This window comes from Erpetoichthys calabaricus, chromosome 8 (genome assembly GCF_900747795.2).
Source record: "Erpetoichthys calabaricus chromosome 8, fErpCal1.3, whole genome shotgun sequence".
Taxonomy (NCBI): Eukaryota; Metazoa; Chordata; class Cladistia; order Polypteriformes; family Polypteridae; genus Erpetoichthys; species Erpetoichthys calabaricus.
In genome coordinates, this window is record NC_041401.2 from 84,361,004 (window position 1) to 84,385,529 (window position 24,526).

General features: G+C 39.7%; 1 protein-coding gene across 5 annotated transcripts; it reads right to left on the reverse strand.

Moving 5' to 3' along the window:
• Nucleotides 1-8,362: 8,362 nt before the first annotated feature.
• On the reverse strand, nucleotides 8,363-11,165 carry LOC114655779 (actin-like). Of its 5 annotated transcripts, none has more exons than XM_051930834.1 (2): nucleotides 11,153-11,165; nucleotides 8,363-9,143 (listed from the first exon to the last, which is right to left on the reverse strand). In XM_051930834.1, exons 1-2 carry the CDS (start codon nucleotides 11,163-11,165, stop codon nucleotides 8,464-8,466), a joined length of 693 nt encoding a protein of 230 aa, XP_051786794.1. In that variant the 3' UTR covers nucleotides 8,363-8,463. The 5 variants fall into 5 exon arrangements, with proteins under 5 accessions (XP_051786794.1, XP_051786790.1, XP_051786792.1 ...); XM_051930830.1 differs by lacking the exon at nucleotides 11,153-11,165 and adding an exon at nucleotides 9,342-9,677 and having other exon boundaries at nucleotides 8,449-9,230; XM_051930832.1 differs by lacking the exon at nucleotides 11,153-11,165 and adding an exon at nucleotides 9,460-9,606 and having other exon boundaries at nucleotides 8,449-9,342.
• Nucleotides 11,166-24,526: the final 13,361 nt, after the last annotated feature.

A 24,526-nucleotide genomic window follows, 5' to 3' on the forward strand; every position in this document is an offset into this window, starting at 1 on the left:
ATCATGATGGGATGGACCTGCTCACTGATCTTAAGGACTAATCCTAAAGACTGGTTTTATTCCTGTGCTATTTTGCATCTTGTTGAAGTTAGTAAACCAGTGAGATAGCTCAAGTAACAACTTGCTCCTATGAACAGTAAAAGTGTACTTATTTTGTAAAGGTTTGCAGTTTGTGGAAGTAGCGTAATATAATTTTTCTTAATAGAAAAGGCCAGCCTAAAATTAAATGAAGTTAAAAAAAATCAAAATAAAGCTGCTGTTTACATAGTTTGTAAGTTGCATCTGTGGTCAGCCTCCTATATTTGAAATGATTCATATATGATTAACTAGAAACAAAAAACACAAAACATCGTCAAGTTTAGCAAAAATTACATCTTTGGAAATTTACTTAAAATATAATACATGGCATATGTATCTTGGTATCGTCACTATTTACATGTTCCATATGTTGCAAAGTTTTCTTTTATTTTGAACTTGGTGGTTGCTCTAAGCAGCATTTTTACGATTGGAACCCATGTTCACATTTAATCCAACCTATGAGAAAAAGGTTGCAGCAGTGCTGCATATGGCTAAACAGCGTGTAAGACTGACGTGCAGACCAAGTAGGCAGTGTTCTGTCAGCAGATGTTATCTAAAGACTATTGGGTATTTAAATAGAAGTATTGATGAGATTAAGCACTATTGTTGACATAGCTTAGGACAGATTGACAGCAACAGTATAGACTTGTCAACAAGACCTATTATGGTGTCTTCTTTTGACTCTTAAGTGTCATTATAGTTCCTGAGTAATTTATCGCTTATGTAAGTATTTCAAAAGAAAATGATGTATTGAGGGTGACACCCAGTTTTTTTTTTTTTTAACCGCCAATTTTCTAAGTTAAAATAATAGAGATTTCCATAAATAAGAATCGTCAACAGTCACACTTGAATAGTTACACCTTTTGTACACATTGAGAGGGCAGCATTTAACGAATACAAAGGAGGTTTGTATCCTGGAACTACAATACAACTCTCTGCTGTACCTTAGAAATGTTATATTATTTTCATTGCTCACATACCCAGTTAAATTCCATTTTGATTTTGGGTAAACTAAATGTTTTATTTTTTGAAGTCTGGATGTAACTGTTTGTAATGATTGTAAGATTACTTTAGTGCATAGATACAATATTCTATAGTTAACAAATGTCAATATTCTGTTTGTACTAGAGCTAGTCTGTACTATAAGTGAAAAGTGTTCAATTCAAAGTAATCTTGCTAGCATGGTAGAATGAAGCCTGGCTCATTTTCTGTTAAATCATATTTGTTTTAATTGTAAATAATTTCAAATATTTGCTTGCAAAATACCTAGTGGTAGGTAACATTCCACTTCAAATTTCTCTAACCCCAGTTTGATTCTCAATTGGAGTGCATATTGTTCATAAAATTAATGCAATTGTCAGATCAAAGTTAGCCTGAGTGTTTATGGGTTTAGGTACAGAATTGCATACTGAAATGGACTGATGCTAGGTCCCTTACAATTTCTATCTACTAATACAGTAAATGGCTTAGCTTCCCATATCACTGTACTGGATAAAGGTATTTCAGAAAGTTGCAAGGTTGATGGGATACTTGAAGAATATGAGTTATCTGTTAGTGGAAATGATGAATGATTTATGAAATCTAATATTGTACGGTATATGCATTCGTGCAGAAATCAAAAAAAAAGAGCACAGGGATATGATATGTGATGGGGAGCTCCGTGTCTGGTATTAAAGACATGTCTGAGGCACAAGATTACAGTTTCTCATTGGATTTTGGCTTTAATTTAATTTATTATTAATTTATTTTTAATATATTTTTCATTTTATTAAAGCATTTCCTCCAAAAACAAGGCATTTGTCATGAGAAAACAGCTACACCTGGATCATCTCAATTTTGTTTTTGTGTTAAAGGATTTTGCTATATTTGCATCTCTAAGGTGAATGTTTAGTGTGCTCACAGTGTTTCATCAAAAATGTAATCCTCCTTAGATGTAAAGTAATTAAAAACCAAACTCAAGAAAACTTAATTTAACATTTGGCTTTGGTATAATGCATGTTTAGTGTGATTACTTATGAAAAGCATTTCATAATACAGTATGGGAAAACAAAACCTAAACACCCAAATTTAGTTATTTTAAACCCATTTTCTCCTTTTTTAAAATTACATTATGGTTACACATACAAGCATTGATCCACTCAGCATGAAAATTAGTGTACAGAACAGATGACTTGTGAGCAAAAATATTGCAAACCCGCCACAATGATTGATTGGTTGATGCAGAAAATGGCAGTATATTCCGTTTATTAACAATGGGTTAATTATTATGTGAGGGTGTCATACAGTCATGCAACCAAAGTAGTAACTTTGGAGAGTAGAGCCCACCGTGGCATGTTTTGAACTTGCTTATTGCTATATTTAGTGACCGGTTCATGCTGTAAATTCAATTTATTTGTTTTTTTACATTTTTCTTTTCACCAGCTTCTCTGTATCAGGCTGTTGTCATGAATACTGCTTGTCTTCAATTTGAATCTCTGATTGTCCTTTAAATGTGCAGTAGCACACGGAACTAAAAGTATCCAGATTCTGCTAGCAGATTTTGCCTCCTGAAGCCTGCAAGCCATCTGGCATAATTTTAGACTTGTACAAGCAGTACTCAAACTGCTGTTGCCATTGCAACATTAGGTTTAAAACTTCAGCTGCGATGTCCTCTCAAACCATTTAGCATCTACAGAGGCTTTTTTGTTGTACAGCTCTTCACTTGATTTCATTTGAATTTGTAAAAAATGAAAGTTGAGGTACAATTACAGCTCTCTCAATTATTAATGATTACAATTGTGTGTGATGCGCCGTATCCAGTGGAGGAGGAATTCCTGGCCAGTGAGTGTGCCCAAAGCAACAGAGAACTGAATACTCCAAACATTTATTGAGACTGACCTCTTCTGCTTCTCCCATGTTTATAAAGTTTATAAAGTTTGTCAATATTAAAGGGGTGAAATCATTTATATTCTTAGGCACTGCTCTTACAGTGTTCATTGAGACTAACCTCTCCTGCTTCTCCCATGCTTATAAAGTTTATAAAGTTTGTCAATATTAAAGGGGTGAAATCATTTATATTCCTAGGCACTGCTCTTACAGTGTTCATTTTTCTTCCACCATCTAAAAGTGCCAGTGCCAATCCAGGGCCTTAGGAAACTGACTGGAAGCATCTTGGCTTCCTCCACTGTGGTTTGCTTTGATAGCGCACCTGCCTCCTTGGATAGAAGACAAGAGGATATTATTGGGTTGGAACTGAACTCTGTTCATGACCTATTTACATTCGGGGTCACGAAAGGCACAAACAACATAACAAAAAAGCCACACACATTATAGATCACTCAAAGCAAAAACCATTTGGCATGTTAGTCTGGAATTTATAATCTTATATACAGCTAATTACTTTTAAAAACTGGCCCCTTTATCATATTTTTATGGATTTTGTAGTGTGGCTTCAAAGCTGAACGCAGTTCCTATTAATTTCTGCTTGTGTTACGTAGTGCATCATTCTCTAACTGAAAAGATTCTGGGGGGTGAAGTTTGTTGTTGGGTTTAAAAATTTTGAAGACCTGCATTATATTGGGTTCCATAAAAGGCACATTAAACTCCAAAAGTTCTTTCTATTGATGGACAAGTGATTGATGGCTCCCAGATCACTGCCTCCAAAGGAGTTTATTCTGAATGAGCACAACTCACTATATTAACACTTACCACTTGGAGTAGAAATGCTGAAGTCAATAAACAAGGCAGTTTCAGTGAGATAATACACAAAGTTTCTTTCATTTTAAGTTTATGTTTATTTGCAGAGAAACCAGGTATATTAAATACTGGAAGTCAAAATAGAAGAAAATATACAATCTGAATAATTTCATTCAGTGAGTCCTTTCTTCTTAATCAGACTGTGGTGTTCTCTAGAAGTACATTCCATTGTGCCTCCCTTTTCCTTTTCTCTATAGAATTGTTTTCATTTTGAAAGTGGTGCTGAACTTTTGACAGAATGATATGTCTTCAAAACTGCCCAATCCCACTCTCTTATATATGGTCTACCCCCTCTTTTTCTCTCCTACTAAACACTGTGTCTCACTGAGTCTCATATTAACCTGTGTGTCATCTCCCTTGTATCCAAATTGTGTGTCAAAGTACTCGTAAAACCCTTTCTTTTTTAAGGTCTAAATTGGAAAAACATCTTTTGTGCATTTGCACAATGGTTAGTTTATCTGTGCTTAAACATAAATATAGATAAAATAATATTTACTTTTAACATTTGCATGTCTATCATCTATCTTATTTGCATACATTCCAGAATACTTTGTCTCCTGAAAAACAAATTGCCATTCCTATAAGTCATTGTCAAGCAGACCAAACATTCTGTCCAAGTACAATATTAGCTTTCCCAGTTTATTCAAACGTCTTATCTAAAACATCCTGTAATAAAAACACACAATTTAAATATTAAGAGTAAAGTTTCACAAACTGTAAAAAGCACAACATTTTATCTCTGTTATATCTTCACTGTTCAAGACTAACGCCATTTAGTACCTTTAGTTTGTCTTAGAAAAATTATGCCCTTTAATCTAAACATAGACTTGTTGCTTGCTCTTTGCTGATCGGCTTTCAGTGCTGTCTTTTTTTATGGTGACTATAATTGCAAGCAAAACTTCAGATGCAGCCTCGGTCTATTAATGACAAGTTCATTCAGAGCTCTTTCAGGTAAGGGAGACAGACATTTTAAGGGAAGGCAGTTCTACTCAGTAATCATCTTAGCCCAGTGATATGACAATGTGTTGCATGTTAATTGCATTTTGATTAGCACATAAGAGTAAGGATTTCACTGTACTACATTAGATAATAATGACCATGGAGGACTGTAAACTTGTGATGAAGTAGTGATGTCTTACGTTGACTTGTTACTATAGCCATTAACACCAAGATAAAAAGGTTTCCTTCTTTTCTTCACTGCCCTTCAATGACTATTGCTGGGAACCTGACTCCAGACCACAAAACATTCAGTTATGTAGTAACTGTCATCCTCCAGTTAGCTACTGTAAAAGGCAATATCTACCCATTATTACCTATTTTTGTTAAAGCAGATCTGTGACATTTTCCCACAAACCATGGTCATAGATGATCGTTGCTACCAGACTTAGCAGTCCAAGTTGTTGATACTGATGAAGAGTATAACTATGGACTCCTTATAATTGGTGCTGGGATACACACCTTGTTTTCAGTGACTTCAAAAGAGATAAAGCATGAAATGATTAATAGATATTTTTATAGCGTCACTTATAAATTCATTCAGGGAATTTGATTCATTTAACTTTTATTTTAAGATGATACAATTTTCAGGGTATGTTTACACTGCAGACTCTGTAACCAGAATGACACAAGTAAGGCTCAGGTGTACAAAAAGGGTGAGTTGCTGCCTAATAAAAAGACACACAAGGAAAGATAATACTGAAGAAGTTGTTATGAATAATACAGATTTTGTCTTTCCCTAGCCCTAATCACCCTGCAGTACCACAACCCTACCACCCATGGCCTTGTTAAATTCCCAAGATGTTGTTCCTAGAGCATAACCTGGCCACTTCTGGTATTTCTGCAAGCATACTGACCCATAGATCATTGAATGACCAAGTAACCTTGAATAAGCCAGTAGCTTGCTGATGGCTATTCTCAGCTCGGGTGTTAAAATGTCATCTTATGATGCGTTCTCCACTGTTCTGCTGTTAACTTGGTATCATCCATCCATCCATTGTCCAACCCGCTGAATCCGAACACAGGGTCACGGGGGTCTGCTGGAGCCAATCCCAGCCAACACAGGGCACAAGGCAGGAACCAATCCTGGGCAGGGTGCCAACCCACCGCAGTAACTTGGTATCAATAGATACTTTATTAATGTCAGAGAGAGAGGTTGTCAGGTCAGATTAAAATGGATCTCCTGTCCAGGCTGCTACTCATATCAGTGTAATTTGGTCCTTGACTATGGCAGCCTTCACATTCTTTGAAAATTGCGAAAGAAAATGTGACTTGCCTATTCTTCATCTTTTCTTAGCAAAGGACACCATGGAAACATCAGGCTAGATCACCCTATTTCTAGAAACAGTCTCCAGATATTTTTGAGAAATTTTCTGATTTTATGTAAACAGTCTCCCATGTCCTGGGTGTACTCCTGTGCCCTCTCACAGTCAACCACATCTGGTGCATATCCAAGGGAGTTTATCAGTAAATGTCCTCCTAGTGAGGTGAAAAACATTCAAAATGGATCTTCTTCAACTAGAAAAGCATCATGATCCTTATAGTTTTAAGTTCCTTGTTAATGGAGGGTGAAGTCTACCAGTAATCCATAAAAGCTTCTCTTTGGCCTCTTGCACCTACAGTCACATTTATTGCATTACTTCCTACAGCTTGTGACCAGGAAGATGACATTTAGGCCAAAAACCTGGTTCCTGAATACCACAGATTTGAAGGCTAATCTATTTATCACCACTACCGTCATTTGTAAACAATCACCAAAATAAATGTACTACTTCACTTGGGGTAACTGTTCCCCACTAAACTGTAGACAGCAAGGAACCATGGTAGTTCAATAGCTTTTAGTTTGGTGGTGCAAACTGAAGGTCAGAGTATGATGAGGCCCAGAAAACTGCATCATCCACAAGATGAAGAAAGGCTACCTTCAGATCCCTTTCTGGATAATCTCCAAGCCTCTGTGGTACCTTGTTTTGTTACAAACTCAAAAATGGGACACGTATTTTAAAGGGATTAGACTTGATTGTAAGTATGCAAATACAACTCTTGATATACAAGTACAAAATCTGAATGGTGCATATGGTATAGTCGTAGCTCAGGAACTTCTTTCTCTTTTAGAACTTTCCACAAGATACCATAGGGTGCATTGATTGTCATAAGCCACTCTTACATAAACAGAACATTTATAGGCAGGGCTGGAAAACTCCCATAAGACCTTAATTATTTATGACGGTCAAAGAAAAAAAGTGAAATCTCCATTTCTTCTAAAACACAAAATACTGAAGAAGCAGGTTAATGAAGACAATGCTGATTAGCACATGCAAGTGTGAATTTCACTGTACTCTGTACATGTAACAATAAGGACCTCTAAAATCCTTTTTTTTTCAGATCTGATCATACCCAAGCTTTTTGTTTCAGCCATCATTGTGCCTGAAACAACAGAACTGGACTCAGTCCTCACTAGATGCATCACACAGTATCTTTTCCTTTCATGTCATTATCCCATCCCCAGTCTAGATCAAAATTTTCCAAGTTTTGCTGAGAACATTTTGGTTAATATCTTGCCTATAAAAATTTCACAGTACATCGTGACAGTACTGCTATTCCTACCTTCTCTTCCTGAAATATTGAAAGGTTTACTTCAACTCTTTATTGTTTTCAATCATTTAATCACTGACAATAGACCAACAAAAACTTCCTTTAGGCATAGTAGTGACTGGTATAAGACAAATTGGCTGCCACTGATTATACTAAATGGACAGGCTAATACACATTTTACTCCAGCATATGCATTTACAATCCATTGCATCTAGATAAGAAAATATAAATGCATTTACTACTTCTATATATCTACATCTCACATATATATAACATAAAGCCCACCGTCCAAAGACATGCAGGTTAGGTGGATTGGTGATTCTAAATTGGCCCTAGTGTGTGCTTGGTGTGTGGGTGTGTTTGTGTGTGTCCTGCGGTGGGTTGGCACCCTGCCTGGGATTGGTTCCCTGCCTTGTGCCCTGTGTTGGCTGGGTTTGGCTCCAGCAGACCCCCATGACCCTGTGTTCGGATTCAGCGGGTTGGACAATGGATGGATGGATGTTTTGCATTGATATATATTTAATAGATCCCAACCTTTATTCTTGTAGCCATCCATAAACACTGAAAACCTAATTCTACATCCTTTTTTGCTTCTCTAATAAAAATGTTATCACTATTCATATTCAAGAATCTCTGCCTCATCCAGTAGAAATTGATTCCAAACAGCCGAGTAAGATATTAACTTTTATTTTAAATGAGAGTAATCCCAATATAAATCAAAACTAAATAAATACATTTATATATATTTTAATGGTGGAAAGCATTCAATAAAATCTACTTTCTGAAACATAATTTAAGTGTAAGTATGAACATGTGATCCCGATTTATGAGTTGGCCTTTACAGATTCACATCATTAAAGTAAAGAATATATCCTGAACTAGAATCACTGAGAACTTACATCTAGTTCCAAAATAGTTACCTTTCTGTTCCAGTGTTTTAAATCTTGGGTAGAAAAAAAAAGTCAATACCCTTTCAAATTACAAAAGTTATATGAAATGCACTGGTGCCATTTTTAAACTGAAGCACTAATAGTGAGAAAATCCAAGCAGTTAATTCAACTTTTAGAAACATTTGTGATGGACAATAGATGGGCCACACTCATTATACTCATGCTTGGTGATCCACATCCTCTGGAAGGTAGTAAGGGAGGCCAGGATGGAGCCTCCAATCCAGACTGAGTATTTACGCTCTGGAGGGGCAATGATCTTTACTTTTATTGAGCTTGGAGCCAGGGCTGTGATATCTTTGTGCATTCTTTCTGAAATACCTGGATACATTGTAGTGCCACCTGACAAAACAATGTTTGAGTAAAGATCCCTCCGGATATCAATATCGCATTTCATGATGGAGCTGAATGTAGTCTCATGTATACCACATGATTCCATCCCCAGCAAGGAGGGCTGGAAGAGAGCTTCAGGGCATCTGAATCTCTCATTTACAATGGTGATGACCTGGCCATCGGGCAGCTCATAGGTCTTCTCTTGAGTAGGTGTAGAGGCAGCAGTAGTCATCTCTTGATGAAAATCTAGTGCAACATAGCAGAGCTTCTCTTTAATATCACGAACAATTTCTCTTTCAGCAGAAGTGGTAAAGCTGTAGCCTCTCTCAGTTAAAATCTTCATGAGGTAATCAGTCAAGTCACAACCTGCCAAGCACAAGCGAACAATGGCATGAGGCAGGGAATAACCTTCAAAGATTGGAACTGTGTGGGTGATACCATCACCAGAGTCCATGACAATACCGGTGGTACGGCCAGAGGCATAGAGAGAGAGAACAGCCTGAATAGCAACATACATGGCTGGGGTGTTGAAGGTTTCAAACATGATCTGTGTCATCTTTTCTCTGTTAGCTTTGGGGTTCAGTGGAGCTTCTGTAAGAAGGACAGGGTGCTCTTCAGGGGAAACACGCAGCTCATTATGAAAGGTGTGATGCCAGATTTTCTCCATGTCATCCCAATTGGTAACAATGCCATGCACAATTGGATATTTCAGAGTCAGTATGCCTCTCTTACACTGGGCCTCTTCACCAACATAGCTGTCTTTTTGCCCCATGCCAACCATGATGCCCTGATGTTTTGGGCGACCAACAATAGAAGGGAAAGCAGCTCGAGGAGCATCATCACCAGCAAATCCTGCTTTACACATACCAGAACCATTGTCGATAATTAAGGAGGTAATTTGATCTTCCATGTTGATTTCTGCAGGGAGACAAATGATGGTGCTTTTCCTCTAAGGTTTTGTCAACACTGCACTAATAGCACAATTGTGGAGATAAGAACAACCAGAAAATAAAAGCCGACTGATTTAAAACTGGCATGGAGATGAGCCTTTGTAGTCAGTCAAGAAGCGTGTGTATTATGAAGTCTCACGAGAAAAGAAAGCTGTGCCTTATTTGGTGATATGACAGCTGGAGAAAGGTGAATGTAGAGGTGGTTTTTTTTCTTTCTCCTGTTATTGTTCCTGCCTCCTGCTTTTCTGTGTCCATGCTCTGGATAAACAGGTACATTAGAAGATAAATGAATGGATGTATTCCTCATTGCTTATTAATATTTGTATGTAATCATGCAGTTTTACATTAGAAACCCTGAAAACTTTAGTCCCACCAATTGGAGATAGAGACTGATGTATTGACATGCTGATGTCATCCTTGCGAGTGGATGTAGGAGTACTGTTAAGCGTTTTTTTTGTGTTACTACTGTGTGAGAGTTCATTAAAATACAACTTCTGCTCCTATAAACTTTTGTTTTTTGGTAGCCACTAAAGGACTATGCAGAAATTTTTTTCATGCTTTTTTCTGTTCACAGGAGCAAAGGTAGCTGAATGTTTAGAAAAGTGTTTAGAAACGTTACTTGTTTTTAAAATTGTCTGCAATGTCACGAACAATGTGTGCAGAAATCACAGAAAACAGTTAAAGAAACCATCAAATCTGTAAGTAAATAACCAGCATCATAGCGAAGAGCTCTTAAAAGTATCTCAGACTTCTTAGTGGGAAGAAGTTAAGGTATATAAAGAATATTTGTATACAACAATATATATGATTGTAGAGAGTTTGGGCATATGCATTCATAAGGAAAAAAACATTTTAAGTTCAGGTAGGTGACTGGCCTTGAAACTGGTAAAGAGAGGGGTGCTCTGCAGTACATAGACAGGTAATCTAGTGAGGTAGTGCCAAGCAGGAACAAGCAACGATAAAAACAAATACATAAATCAGTAAACACCCATTGGTGGATAGTATTCAGAAGGAGAGTTTTCTTAGTAAGAAGGAAGTAGTGTGCAAAAAGTTTTATAGAACAGTTTTTTAGTGCTTGGGAAAGTTAGCACTATTATGAGGACAACAGCATAAGAATTAATAGGAAGGACCACAAATTGTTTAGGCAGAGAAGGTGAAAATAAATAATTGCAGTAGTTATTTAATCTTGTATTCATTTTAATAACTTAAGTTGAATCATTTAATTTTAATAAATGGGTTGAGCAGTTTAGTAGTCCAAATCCAAATTTTTAAAAATGAGTCCAGTACAAGTTAAGTCCTGTTTAATGCTAGACTTTTTGCAGGGTGGCTTGAACAAGTCAGTCCTCCTTGAAGCTTACATCAGCTAGAGATTCTAATTGATCCAGTGCCTCAAGCTTGAACCAGAAGAAATGGGTGGCAGGGGGTGCAATAACATAAACCTGGCTAAGTAACAAAGATGGTAATTAGTATAACATAAATGGTTACACATTTTTAAGGAAGGATAAACAGAACTGATAAGTGAAGGGAGTGCCATTTACATTAAACATAATTTAAATGCAAATCTTTTTTCAGTTGGATGATGAGGCACAATTTAGTGAGGGCATCTGGATTCATCTGGAAAGCATTAGGGAAAAAGGCTTTATTTTAGGAGTGTGTTATGGACCCTCCAAGGCACACAATATTTTCAATGCACATTGTTTTAATGATATTAAAAAGGAAAGCTTACAGGGAGATCTTATAATCATGGGGGACTTTTAAGTACCTAAATATTAACTGGGCTAACCTTGCAATTCGCCAAGTACAACAGCAAGAGTTTTTAGATGTAATCAATAACTTATTTTTAATACAATATGTTAACACACCAATGCATGGGGTAGCCTTTTTAGCTTTAGTATTTTGTTATAAGGTATAATTTAGGGTGTAGAGGTGATTGAACCACTAGAATCAAGTTAACATAATATAATACAATTCTCAGTGTTTTGGAAGTGCACAGATGCAAAGACTAAAACTGTTAAGTTTAACTTTGGTAGGGCAAATTTTGAACAGATGCAGCAAAGGACAAGTACATCCCAAAAGCTGGAATTAGTAGGAAATTCTAAAAAAACTCTGTAGTGTGTTAATAAGGAGATGACAAGTAGCTAGAGATACTGTATAGTTGTTTTGATTCTGATGATTATTAATTAAGATTAAAGAACAAATTCAGTATTTTTTAAGTTAAAATTATTTCTTTACTGTCATGGTATGTAATGAGTTTGCCTCATGAAATTACATTCTAAACTGAAATATATATTTATAGATTTTGAAAAATAACTAGCCCATGCTTACACTTTATAATGGAGCTTAATGGTACTGGAGTCCCAATATGATGAAAAGCCTTCAAACTTAACCAAATATGTTATCAGTTATTTATCCATGTATTGATATTTACGCACATATTGCAAAACAGTGTATACATGTCATCTTAAGAAGAATTAAAAGCAAACTATTGGGAGACTTGGCTATTTTAGAAGAAGACATACTCTGTGCCTCACCTTCCCAAGTTCATCTTCTTTCACTGCACCCTTCAGGGCCTGGGTTGTGGAGTCAGCTTAGAGATTCATAGCCAAATGCCATTATTGGCAATGAGTGTTGATGCCCAGATGTGAACTGCTGTGTCAGTTCTTCATACAACTAGACAATAATAACTAAAAAAAGTTACATGACTGCCTATATTTTTCACTTTGCCAAAGCCCTTTTCTTTACTTTGCAAAGATACTGCTTGCTGCCACTAATTTGATAATGCGTGCTTGTGCTACAGTGAGGATGAATACTGAAGAAGACCTGCATTTTATTTCCGTGGCAGAATATGTGCTGCTAATGGTTACACAGTCGTACATACTAGATACTCCCATACCAAACCCAACCTTGTGCCGTTTAACAAGTGTGGAAGGAAAATGAGACTTAGGGGTAATATAGTTATTGCGCATAAAGTGTTTTGGTATACTTTCCACATTAAAATATAGCATCTATCTTATAATAAAAGGGTAAATGAATGTAAGAAACTTGCTCAGGCATATCAGGAAATCAGATAAAGGACAAGTAAACAACAAAGAACAAGAAGGTTCTGGAGATGGTACAAGAAATTGGCTGATCATCCTGTACCCAGTAAGATTTGACATATGTCACGCACACAGGAACTCAAGGTGTATTGAAAAGTATTCTAAGTATCAAGAATGGTTAATGCTCTCTGTTTAAATACCTCATGTCTTCGAATGAATGCAAGCTAGTGAAACAATCAGAGTAAGCATTAATTCAACACTGTAATGTAAATTAATTTATCTTTAAATATATATCTCTGTCTTTACAGCAGGAAGCTGTGATGGAGTGTATCCGTGTTCATGATAAGAAATAAAAGATGCAATGGACAAGCTTCCTTATCACTGATGATATGCCGTAGCTTGCATCAAAAGATGTATCATAGCAATGTTAGACTGGAGTGACTACCAGTAACCAAGAATAGGTTGGTGACATCTGGAGAAACAGAAATTAAATGCAAGGGGTGGTTGCAGACACCACAATGCATAGGTCGAGTACCTGGTGAGACAGAGGAGGAGCCGGGCCTGGAAGCATCCTACAGAGCCCAGAGCCTCCGTATGGTGCCAGCAGTTCCTTTAGGTATGCAATCCAAGAGGAGGAGGATCAGATGGCCTCAGGCATTCAAAACATCAGAGTGGCACAAGTTGGACGAGGGTGTAGATAAGGTGCTGGAAGTAACAGTTAGAGGAGATGTGGAGAGGAGGCTGCAGATGATGACATCTATCATAGTGAGTGTGGCTGCTGAAATGTTCGGTGAGGAAGCGGAAGCTAAGTTTCCTTACAATAAGAACCAGAGGGCTAGGAAAGAATTAAAAGCCTTGAAGAAACAACATAAGGTGGCTACTGAAGAAGAAAGGGTACCACTGGCAGAGCTCGGTTTCATACTTAGAAGGAGGCTCCTAAACCTGCCTAGAACTGAGCAGCATAGGAGGCGGTGGAGGGAGAGGGCTAGGAAGTGGATGGCCTTCATTAACAACCTGTTTGTTAATGAACAGCTCTTAGGCAGCTCTTAGGGCAGAAACACAGTGGACGCCTAGGGTGTCTGAAGGAAGAAGTGGATCAGCATCTTCAAAGTACCTTTAGTGACCACAGCAGAGATCAAGATCTAGGGGAGCGTGGGGCCATGATAAGACCACCAGAGCCTGTCGAGGCATTTGACCCGAGGGAGCCATCCCTGAAGGAAGTGTAGAAATTGGTGAGGAAAGCAAGGTCTAAGTCAGCACCAGGACAAAGTCTGACAACCTATAAGGTGTACAAGCATTTCCCAAACTGCTACACCGGCTTTGGAGGATCCTTAAGGTCACCTGGAGAAGAGGCAAAGTAGCACAGTAGTGGACGTGTGTGGAAGGAGTGTGGTTCCCTAAGGAGGTGGATCCTAAGAAGATGAGCCAATTTAGAATTATCTCATTGCTCAGTATAGAATGAAAAATATTCTTCATTCTTTATGTGTCCTGGGTATGACGTTAAACAGCATCTGGCCCTGCAAACTGTCCTCCATCTTACAGGGAAATCAACAGCTCTCTCTCTCTTTCAGGCCCCACCTCTTCGGAGTAGCAGCGAGCAGAAGCAGCGGAAACACAGAGCAGCAGCGTCTCCCACAGGCATGTAATGTAGCCCTTCGCAAACACCCTAGTAAGTTCAACTGAAGTAAAGCCGACAGCTGACCAGGAGAAATAACTGGCAGTGAGAAATCAAAGTCAATTGCTCAGCGGGTGGTGGAAACTTAAAGCTGACGGTCTCTTAGTGATTCAGCTGAACGCAGAAAGCGCCGAAGCACCGAAGTTACTACAAAAATGGAGAAGATGATATCAGAGCTAAATATAAGTTTTATCTGCCCTCTGCCCATTGAGGGCACGTTTATATGTTGTGTGTCCTGCAGCATGTACAGTTCAGGTTTTCCGGCTGACAGTGTAGATAGCATCACCTGCCAAAAGTGTTTAGTTAATTTAGAGTTGGTCGGGAAAATACACAAACTGGAGGACCACATTAGGAACCTGATAGCAATTAAACAAACCGAAAATTGCATCGACTCGATTTGTTTAGACAATTCGGCTACTTCTGATTCGGCTTCCGTCTCTCCAGGTCCCACTGTAGTCAGTGCACGGCCGAAGTCAGCACCACCAATTCGACGAGTGGGTAACAGTAAGACGGAGGTCTAAGAAGCCAAAATTTAGTCCCTTGGCACCCAGGTCACCAATTCAGACACAGAACAGCGCGCCTGTGGAAACTGAGAATAAGAAAGTGCTCATAATTGGCGATTCCATAGTGTGGAATGTTAGAATTCCAATCTATGTTAAACCAGCAGTTAATGTTAAATGCCTCGCAGAGGCCAAGATTTCTGACATAGAGGCCGCATTGGACTGTGTCACCGACGATGAAGTATCTACCTTATTGCTGCATGTCGGCACTAATGATATTTATTTACAGCAACCTGAGGTATTAAAGAGGAACTTCATCTCTCTATGCACCAAAGCTAAAAGAAAATGTCGGAATTTAGTTGTTTCTGGCCCCTTACTAAGATTATATAGAGGGGATGTGATTTATAGCAGATTGAATTCCCTTCACTGCTGGCTAGAAACCTGGTGTGCAAATAAAGCATAGTGTTTGTGAACGATTGGGATGATTTTTGGGAAAGGCCTGGATTTTTCAAAAGAGATGGTCTTTATCCTAACTGGAGGGGATCTTATGTATTATCCCAAAATATGGCAGCAAAACTGCCTGGTTGACTGATTAGAGCACCATCCATGTTGCAGTCATGTGATCTTAAGTCACAGGCTGTTGTTTATCCCACCTGTTACTATCCTGAAGCTGTTACCCATTATCCCTGTTGTGGGGCATCCAGTAAATTTAGTCTTGATGCAAACCTTAAATTACTTGATAACCAAAAAATAAGGTGTATAATTAGACCAAGGGATAAAACTAGACCCTCCACCAGGAGCATCTGTAATAGAAATTTACTTCAAATTAAAACAAAAAATATATCACTAGTTCAGAAAGAGGCATGCAGTTTTAAATACTGCTTATTGAACATTCGCTCTCTTGGCAGTAAAGCTGTTTTGGTAAATGATATTATATTAAGTACAAAATCTGATTTGTGTCTTCTCACTGAAACCTGGCTTAATAAATGTGACACTGTTCTCCTAGCTGAGGCGTCAACAGATACTTGTTCCTTCATAAGTCTAGAGATTCTGGTCAAGAAGGATGCCTTGGAATAATTTATTGTAACAAAATGCAAATCACGTCTAAAAATGTAGGTGACTTTACATCCTTTGAGGCATTCATTTTAAACATTAAAACAGATTCCAACACAATTACAGTGCTAGTCTACAGACCACCAGGGCCATATTCATTGTTCATGACTTAATTTAGCAACCTTTTATCTGATTTGGTTATAAATTATGATCACGCAGTACTGATGGAGGATTTTAATGTACACATTGATGTGGAAACTGACACTTTTAGCAAATGTTTTACGTATTTGTTAAATTCAGTTGGATTTTGTCAGATTGTCAAAGGTCCAACTCATAATCATAACCACACAATAGATTTAATTATAACTTACAAAGTTGAAATTTAAAATTTAAATATTACTCAATGAAGTTATTTGTGATCACTACTTAATTTCATTTGATTTAGGCCTGCCCACTCAACGCACTCACAGATTAAAACAAAGACAGTGCGACATCTAGATTGTAATTCTGCTTCAAAATGTATAGATACTTTGAGTAAGTCGAGTGTAATTATGGAAAACCATTTATATCAGTTAACATCAAATGTAAACATGGAAAACAATTTAGATCAGCTAACATCACATTATAATGTGACCTGGAGAGATGCTCTGGACGCAGTGGCTCCCTTTAAAACAAAAGTGATCAAAGCACATAGATACTCTCTCTGGTTTAATGAAAACACTTGAGCTCTTAAATTAGAGTGTCGAAAACTGGAGTGCAGATGGCGAATAGCAAAGTTACATGTCTTTCAAAAATTGCATGGATAGGGAGTGTTAAAAAATATAAAAAAAGCTCTCTTTAAAGCTCGCTCAGAATACTATTCTACAATAATAGATAGCAATAATAAAAATCCTCAGGTACTGTTTAGAACAGTTGCAAAATTAACAAATGGGAATTCAGATCTACAGTGCAAAATACCAACAGATATTAGCAGTACAGACTTTATGAACTTCTTCAATGAGAAAATTAAAAATATAAGATCTCAGCATCACAGTACAAACTGCATACTAGCTTAGCAGACTCTGCCTCACATTGCATTCAGCACTTTAGTTATTATAATCCTGTAACTGAGCAGGAAGTCTTAACTTTAATTTCTAAAATGAAACCCACTACTTGTTCCCTAGATCCAGTGCGAACAAAACTAGTAAAAAGTGCAATGAATGTTCTTGCAGCGCCTATTCTAAACATTATCAATAGTTCATTGTTGCATGGGATAGTACCTGATGCACTAAAAGTGTCAGTCATTAAACTATTACTTAAAAAGTCAGACCTAAACCCACACATACTACATAATTATAGGCCTATTTCAAATTTACCCTTTCTCTCTAAAATACTAGAAAAAGTAGTTGCCAATCAGCTTCAGTCACACCTTAAGCATTACAATTTATTTGTGAAATTCCAGTCTGGTTTCCGCACTGGTCATAGTACAGAAACGGCACTAACGCGGGTTGTAAACGACATTCTGATATCCTTTGATGAAGGAAACTCCACTGTAATTATGTTGTTAGACATGAGTGCAGCATTTGACACAGTTTTACTGCACAGACTAGAAAATGATGTTGGCCTTACAGGCACTATGCTCGCTTGGTTTAGTTCAAATTTATCAAATTGATTCCAATATGTACAGAAATGTGCTGACAGTACTCCATCATTATACACAGAAGTGAGATATGGTGTCCCGCAGGCCTCAGTACTGGGACCTTTACTGTTTTCACTTTACATGCTTCCACCGGGATCTATCCTTAGGAAACATAATGTTAATTTTCACTCGTATGCAGATGACACCCAGTTATACCATTCATTTAGATCAAATGAAGTTTCTCCGATGTTGTCTTTAATTAGTTGTGTTAGTGAATTAATGGAGTGGATGGATGAGAACTACTTGTCTTTAAACACAGATAAAACAGAGATGTTAATTGTTGGAGGTAATGACACTGATCACAACAATATTTTGTCATCATTTAACTCATTTGGAATCACCATTAATTTTACTGAATCAGCCCACAATCTAGGAGTTATCTTTGACTCTAGCATGTCATTTAAAGCGCATATTAAAAAGTTGTCCAAATCATGTTTCTTCCATCTTAAAAATGTTGAAAAATGAAGGCACTTTCTAAATAAACAGAATTCTGAGAAATTAATTCATGCATTTATTTCTAGTAGGATTGACTACTGTAATGCTGTGTTCACTGGATGTTCAAACTGTTCTTTATACAGCCTCCAGTTAATCCAAAATGCTGCTGCAAGAATTATTACAAGAACAAGAAAATACAAACAGATAATTCCAGTTGTTAAATCCTTACACTGGGTCCCGGTTAAATTTAGGCCAGATTTCAAAATCCTCCTTTTAACATATAAAACATTAGGTCTGGCTTACTTGTCTGAACTTATCATGAATTACAAACCAGAGCACACATTAAGATCTCAAGATGCTGGTCTGCTTATGATTCTAAGGATTAATAAAATAACAGTGGTAGGTTGAGCTTTTAGTTACAGGGCCCCTAAACTGTGTAATGGTCTGCCTGCTACTATAAGAGATGCCCCTTCGGTCTCTGCTTTTAAATCCCAGCTGAAGACTCACTACTTCAGTTTAGCATATCCTGACTAGAGCTGCTGATTAACTATACAGACTGCAACTCTGTTGTTAGTCATTAGCACTAAAACATAAGTAACATTATTGTTATAATTTGTTACTAACCCTCACCTATTCTGTTTCTCTTCTCTGTACCCAAATGTGGCACTTGCTGCCACGGCCCACCTGCCAAGTTGTTTTGCCTGCCTAAGGTAAAGTCATCCCAGATGGAGGAATGCAGGAATCGTGTGGTGGAGGGGTCCTTTCATCGGATTTGCTGGCCCAGCGCTGTTTCAGCTGTGGAATGGCCAAATGGGGGAGGCAGCTTGATGGCTAAGGTCTCCAGGACTCTTAACAAATCCAAATCATATTATGTGATATCATCTACTGTTAAATTCTACTCCGTACTTGTAAATTTTTTATTTTTATACTGTATTGAGGATTTGTTCTGTTCTGTGTATTGTATTGTATTGACCCTCTTCTTTTTCACACCCGCTGCACACCCAACCTACCTGGAAAGGGGTCTCTTTTTGAACTGCCTTTGCCAAGGTTTCTTCCATTTTTTCCCTACAAGGGTTTTTTTGGGAGTTTTTCCTTGTCTTCTTAGAGAGTCAAGGCTGGGGGGCTGTCAAGAGGCAGGGCCTGTTAAAGGCCATTGCAGTACTTCTTGTGTTATTTTGGGCTAGACAAAAATAAATTGTATTGTATTGTATGGGGGTTGGTGGCAGGATTGGTACTCCGGCTACCGTAAAAAAAACTTCACAAATCTCCAAGATGACAGAAAGGACTCCTTTTTGTTCTCTGTGGGAGTAGCTCTGCTGCAGCTGCCCATAGGAAGGCTGCTCGCATCATGAAGGGGATTGGGGAAAGCCCTTGGGAGCCCATCCCCGGAAGAGTCTAAACCATTGGAGAGCCAATGGGGTCAGGTCTGTTGGTAATCAGAACTGGTGTGGTGCTGAGGCGTCACCCACTGCACAACAGCACTTGGGTCTCAGTTTGAGGTGGCCCATCCGGGTAGGCGCATGGAACATCTTGTCTCTCCGGCAAGATGATCATCTTCCTCTGCTGTCAGAGGAGCTGCGTAAACTTCGCATTTCAGTGGCCGCACTCTCTGAGGTGTGCAAACCTGGAACTGGCCAGATCTCTGTAGGTGGATACACCTTTTATTTTTCTGGTCGCTTTGATGGCTGTGATACTCGGGGAGTAGCTGTTGCTGTAGCGGATTGGCTTCTTCCAATGGTGTCTGTTGTCAATTCTTTAAACGAGCGTATTATGAGACTCAGATTATGGCACTCCCTGGGTGCCTTGTCTGTTGTCTCGGTGTATGCTCTGACCGCGGTGAGTGATGTCTCGGTGAGGGAGACATTTTATTCGCAACTTTCCTCGATGGTTGATGGGTGCCCACAAGGTGACACTCCTCTGATCATGGGTGACTTCAATGCAGCCACAAGCACTGACAGGGCTGGCTATGAGGATTGTTTCGGTCCCCATGGGTCTGGTTACTGTGGTGAAAGTGGCTCCATGTTCCTTAACTTTGCAAAAGGTCAGGGGCTGCGAATCACTGGATCCTGGTTCCAGAACCCTGAACCACATTGTTGGACTTGGTACTCCAATACAAGTGGTGCAGTGAAGGAGATTGATCACATTCTTGTGGGCAGATACTGGAGGCTCTTGGAAAACTTCAGGGTCTACAGAAGTGCCCAGTTTGTGAATTCTGACCACAGACTTGTTGTTGATACTCTTAAGATCCAACTTAGGTCCAGTAGGTTACAACCTACTAGGAAAATGAGCCTGGACTTGGCCAGACCCCAAGACTAGGCTGTTTCTAATGACTTTGCACGCAGTTTGTGTGAGGAACTTGCAGATTTCGGTGCGACTACTGATCTTGATGTGATGTGGGAGACCTTTCATGACAAGACCCTGAAGGTTGCTGAGGGTTGTGTTGGTGTTGCCGGTGTTCCCAGAAGAAGGTGTTTCATCTCGCAGGACACCCTGGATATCACCGAGAGGAGTTGCAGCTCATGGCTCAATGGCAACTCTGGTCTGTACCGGGAACTGAGAAGGACAGCTGCAAGGGCTCTTGAGGGCAGAAAAAGAGGCATTTGTTAGAGGAATCTGTGAGCAAGTGACGCACCATCTGTGGTCTAGCGACCCACATCCTGCTTACAGAGGAATCAAAGCATTACACACATCCGAATCTATTCCTCGGAGAGTCACAGTCAGAGCAGTTGATGGAACAGTCCTTACAGATGACACCACAGTTGTGACCCACTGGGCTGGCTACTTTGAGCAGCTGTTTAAAGCTGATCCTCCGGCTAGGACGTTGGATATCACTGGGTCCATGATTCTTGACGCTGATCCTCCAATTAGCTTTGAACCATCCAATCTCACTGAGATTGCACAGGTGGTGAACCAGCTGAGAAGAGGAAAGGCTGCAGGGATCTGTGGTATGCGGGGTGAACTTCTCCAGGCTGGTGGTAAGGCTGTTCTCCTGGCATTGCAAGCAGTCTTTGCTTCCATTTGGGAGACTGGCATCATCCCAACTGACTGGAATACGGGACTTGTCATCCCTATCTGGAAAGGGAAGGGTGATCGCCTGGATTGCAGCAACTACAGGGGGATAACACTGCTCTCGGTGCCGAGTAAGGTCCTTGCTAGTGTTGTCCTCAATAGGATCCGTGATCACTTGCTCACCTAGCAGCGACCAAAACAGTCTGTTTTTATGTCTAAGAAGTCTACCATCGACCGCATCCTGGCACTGAAGGTTTTCATGGAGCGCAAATGCGAGTATCGGCAGAGTTTCCTTGCAGCCTTTGGCGATTTTCATAAAGCGTTCAACTGTGGGTTGCTGGATATCATGAGCGGCCTGTATACTGGTACTGTGAGTGCTGTGCAGTGTGGAGGCAGAACCTCTGTGTTTTTCCCAGTTGATTCTGGGGTTTGTCAGGGGTGAGTTCTTGCTCCTACTCTGTTCGATGCTTGTATGGACTGGGTGTTGGGCAAGGTCATGGTGTCCAGTGGCTGTGGGGCATCTGTTGGTGAAGAAAGATTCACAGATCTCGACTTTGCTGACGATGCTGTGATCTTCGCTGAGTCAATGGAGGTTCTGATCGGGGCACTCGAGAGACTGAGTGAGGAGTCAGCATCTGGGCTTGCGAGTGTCTTGGATAAAAACCAAGATCCAGGCCTTTAATGACCTCTTAGGCCCAGCCATCAACTGTGTGTCTGTCTGCGGAGAGATTGTCGACCTTGTTGAGAGGTTTACTTACCTTGGCAGTGACATTCATGTCTCTGGTGAGTCTTCCTATGAAGTCAGTAGACGGATTGGGAGAGCATGGGGGGTCATGAGGTTGCTGGAAAGTGGTGTGTGGCACTCCCGATATCTATGCAAAAGGACAAAGGTCCAAGTCTTTAGAGTCCTGCTGCGTCCGGTCTTGTTATATGGTTGTGAGACATGGATGCTATCCAGTGACTTGAGACAAAGACTAGACTCCTTTGGTACTGTGTCCCTCCGGAAAATCCTTGAGTACCGTTGGTTTGACATTGTGTCAAATGAGTGGTTGCTCATGGAGTCCCGAATGAGGCACATTTCCTGCATTGTGAGGGAGCATCAGTTATGGCACAATGACCATGTGGCACATTTCCCTGAGGGTGATCCAGCTCATAGGATCCTCATTGTTGGGGATCCGAGTGGCTGGGCCAGGCCAAGGGGCTGCTCACGTAACACCTGGCTAAAGCAGATAGAGGGTCATTTCCGGAGGGTGGGACTGGACCGCGTGTCTGCCTGGGGGGTTGCCAACTGGGATTCCAAGCTGTTTCATCATGTGGTGGGTGCAGCGACACACTGTATCGGTGCATGCTCCACAACTTGACTTGACTTGACTTGATTGTAGCTAAGCGATTGATGGGCTTCTTTTGCAGGAATGTGTTTATTGACACCTGGGATACCAGTTTGCTTCACCTCCTTAGGGAAGCCAAGGAGAACGGATGACCTGGTGGTGCTCTGGTTAGACCTAGTCAATGCTTATGACTCAGTGCTCCACAAGCTGGTGTTGAAGATGTTGGTAAGGCATCATGTTCTAGTTGTAGTAAGGGACCTCATCCTGGACTATGGCAACTTCAGCTTGAGAGTCTCATCAGGGTCAGTTGTATCAGAGTGGCGTAGATTGGAGGTGGGGATTATCACAGGTTGTACCATCACAGCGATCATGTTTGCTCTGGCAATAGACATGTTGGTGAAATCCGTAGAACCAGAGTGTAGAGGTCCCAAGTCCAGGATTCGTCAACCACCAATTCATGCCTTCATGGATAATTTGATAGTGACCATGGAGTCGGCGCTTGGAGGGAGATGGACCTTGAACGGGCTAAAAAGATTAATGGGATGGGCTAGGATGTCTTTCAAGCCTAAAAAATCAAGATCATTAGTCTTGAAGAGAGGCAAAGCAGTGGATATGTTCCAGTTTTTCATCACAGAAACACTCATCCCTATTATATCTCAGGAGCCTGTAAAAAGTCTGGGGAAGATTTTTGACAGCAGTCTCAAGGATACAACATCCATTAAGAGCAAATGGGAGGTACTTGAGGGGTGGCCGAAAGATGTTGACAAGACAGGCCTTCTGGGAAAATTCAAGCCGTGTATATACCAGCAAGGGATTTTACCAAGGATCCTGTGGCCTTTGCTCCGCTAAGAATTTCCGATATCAACAGTTTTAGACCTAGAAAGGAGTGCTGTCTGCTACCTGAGGAGATGGCTATGTCTACCAAGGAGCTTGAGCAGCATCACCCTTTATTAGAACCCCTGCAAACTAAGACTCAAGGTTTTGTGAGCAAGAGCGGTGCTGCAGTTCTGAGCTGAAAGTCTAATGACCCTAATGTTTCTAGGGTAGGGGTGTCAGTCGGGACCAGTAGGAAGCGAAACGTAGATGATGCAGTGGAGCAAGCAGAATCATGGTTCTGCCATAGAGCCTGGTGGGTGCAGTAGCCAGAGGAAGAGCGGGGATATGATCAGTTGCAACCAGCTGTTTATCCTCACAGGTGGTGCAGTGGTAGTGCTGCTGCTTTGCAGTAAGGAGATTGTGGGTTTGCTTCCCGGGTCCTCCCTGTGTGGAGAGTGCTTTGAAAAGTGCTATATAAATGTAAAGAATTATTATTATTAGACAAGGCTCGGGGAAAGAGCAGAGGTGCCACGTTATTGTAATCTAAGAAGAATTAAGTTATATGCCTGATATTTATAGATACAAGCAATAGCTTATGAATACATTAAAACGACAAAAATCTGGTTTAGAACACAGGCATTCAATTAATAGCTGGCACATGAAACAGTGTTAAGTCAGACTGTAGTGAGAAATCTAGTCTACTGACATTTCATTGAAGAACTGAAGGAGAAGAAACTTTTAAGCAAATCCATTCTTGTTCTGTGCACACCATATAGTTGTAATTTTCTCAGATATAACTGTAATGGGCAAGGTTTGATTCTCATGCAGTTTCACAAAACTGAGGCTAAAATTAGTTTTGCAGGTGATTACACAAATACAAATGTGAACTAACTAAAACGCATTTTGTGATGGTTTTAAAAATTGTTGGGATGAAAAATACAAGGAATATTGTTCTCTAGAGACTTGTTTACACGTATTTACCTCTGTTCTTCTCTACAGCTACATAAAGCATGTAATCTGTCAAATCCAGTAAAGCCAATTCCATTTATGCTTCTCATTTACATCACTATGGAGGAGTGTTTTTTCAATGTGACATGCTGCATATTTTCCACATAAAAACACAATAAAATGCCCCATTGAGCAGATGACTGTGTCTGTGCTGCTTGCCCCTTGCTATAACCTAGCATCCGCTCTTTGCTCTTTCTTGATTTCTCTGGAAGACTTTGAGGTCAACACTCTCCAAGCACCCTAGAACGTCAAGTTTGTTTTCTGCCTCTGATGTATCTTTAGGATTACATTAATACTGTCATCATAACTGACAAAGTAGGGATTGTACTGACAGGAAGTGAGTCCAGTTATCATC

Coding starts and splice junctions, on each gene's coding strand:
- LOC114655779 (XM_028807004.2), bottom strand. CDS start 9,591: ATGGAAGATCAAATTACCTCCTTAATTATCGACAATGGTTCTGGTATG.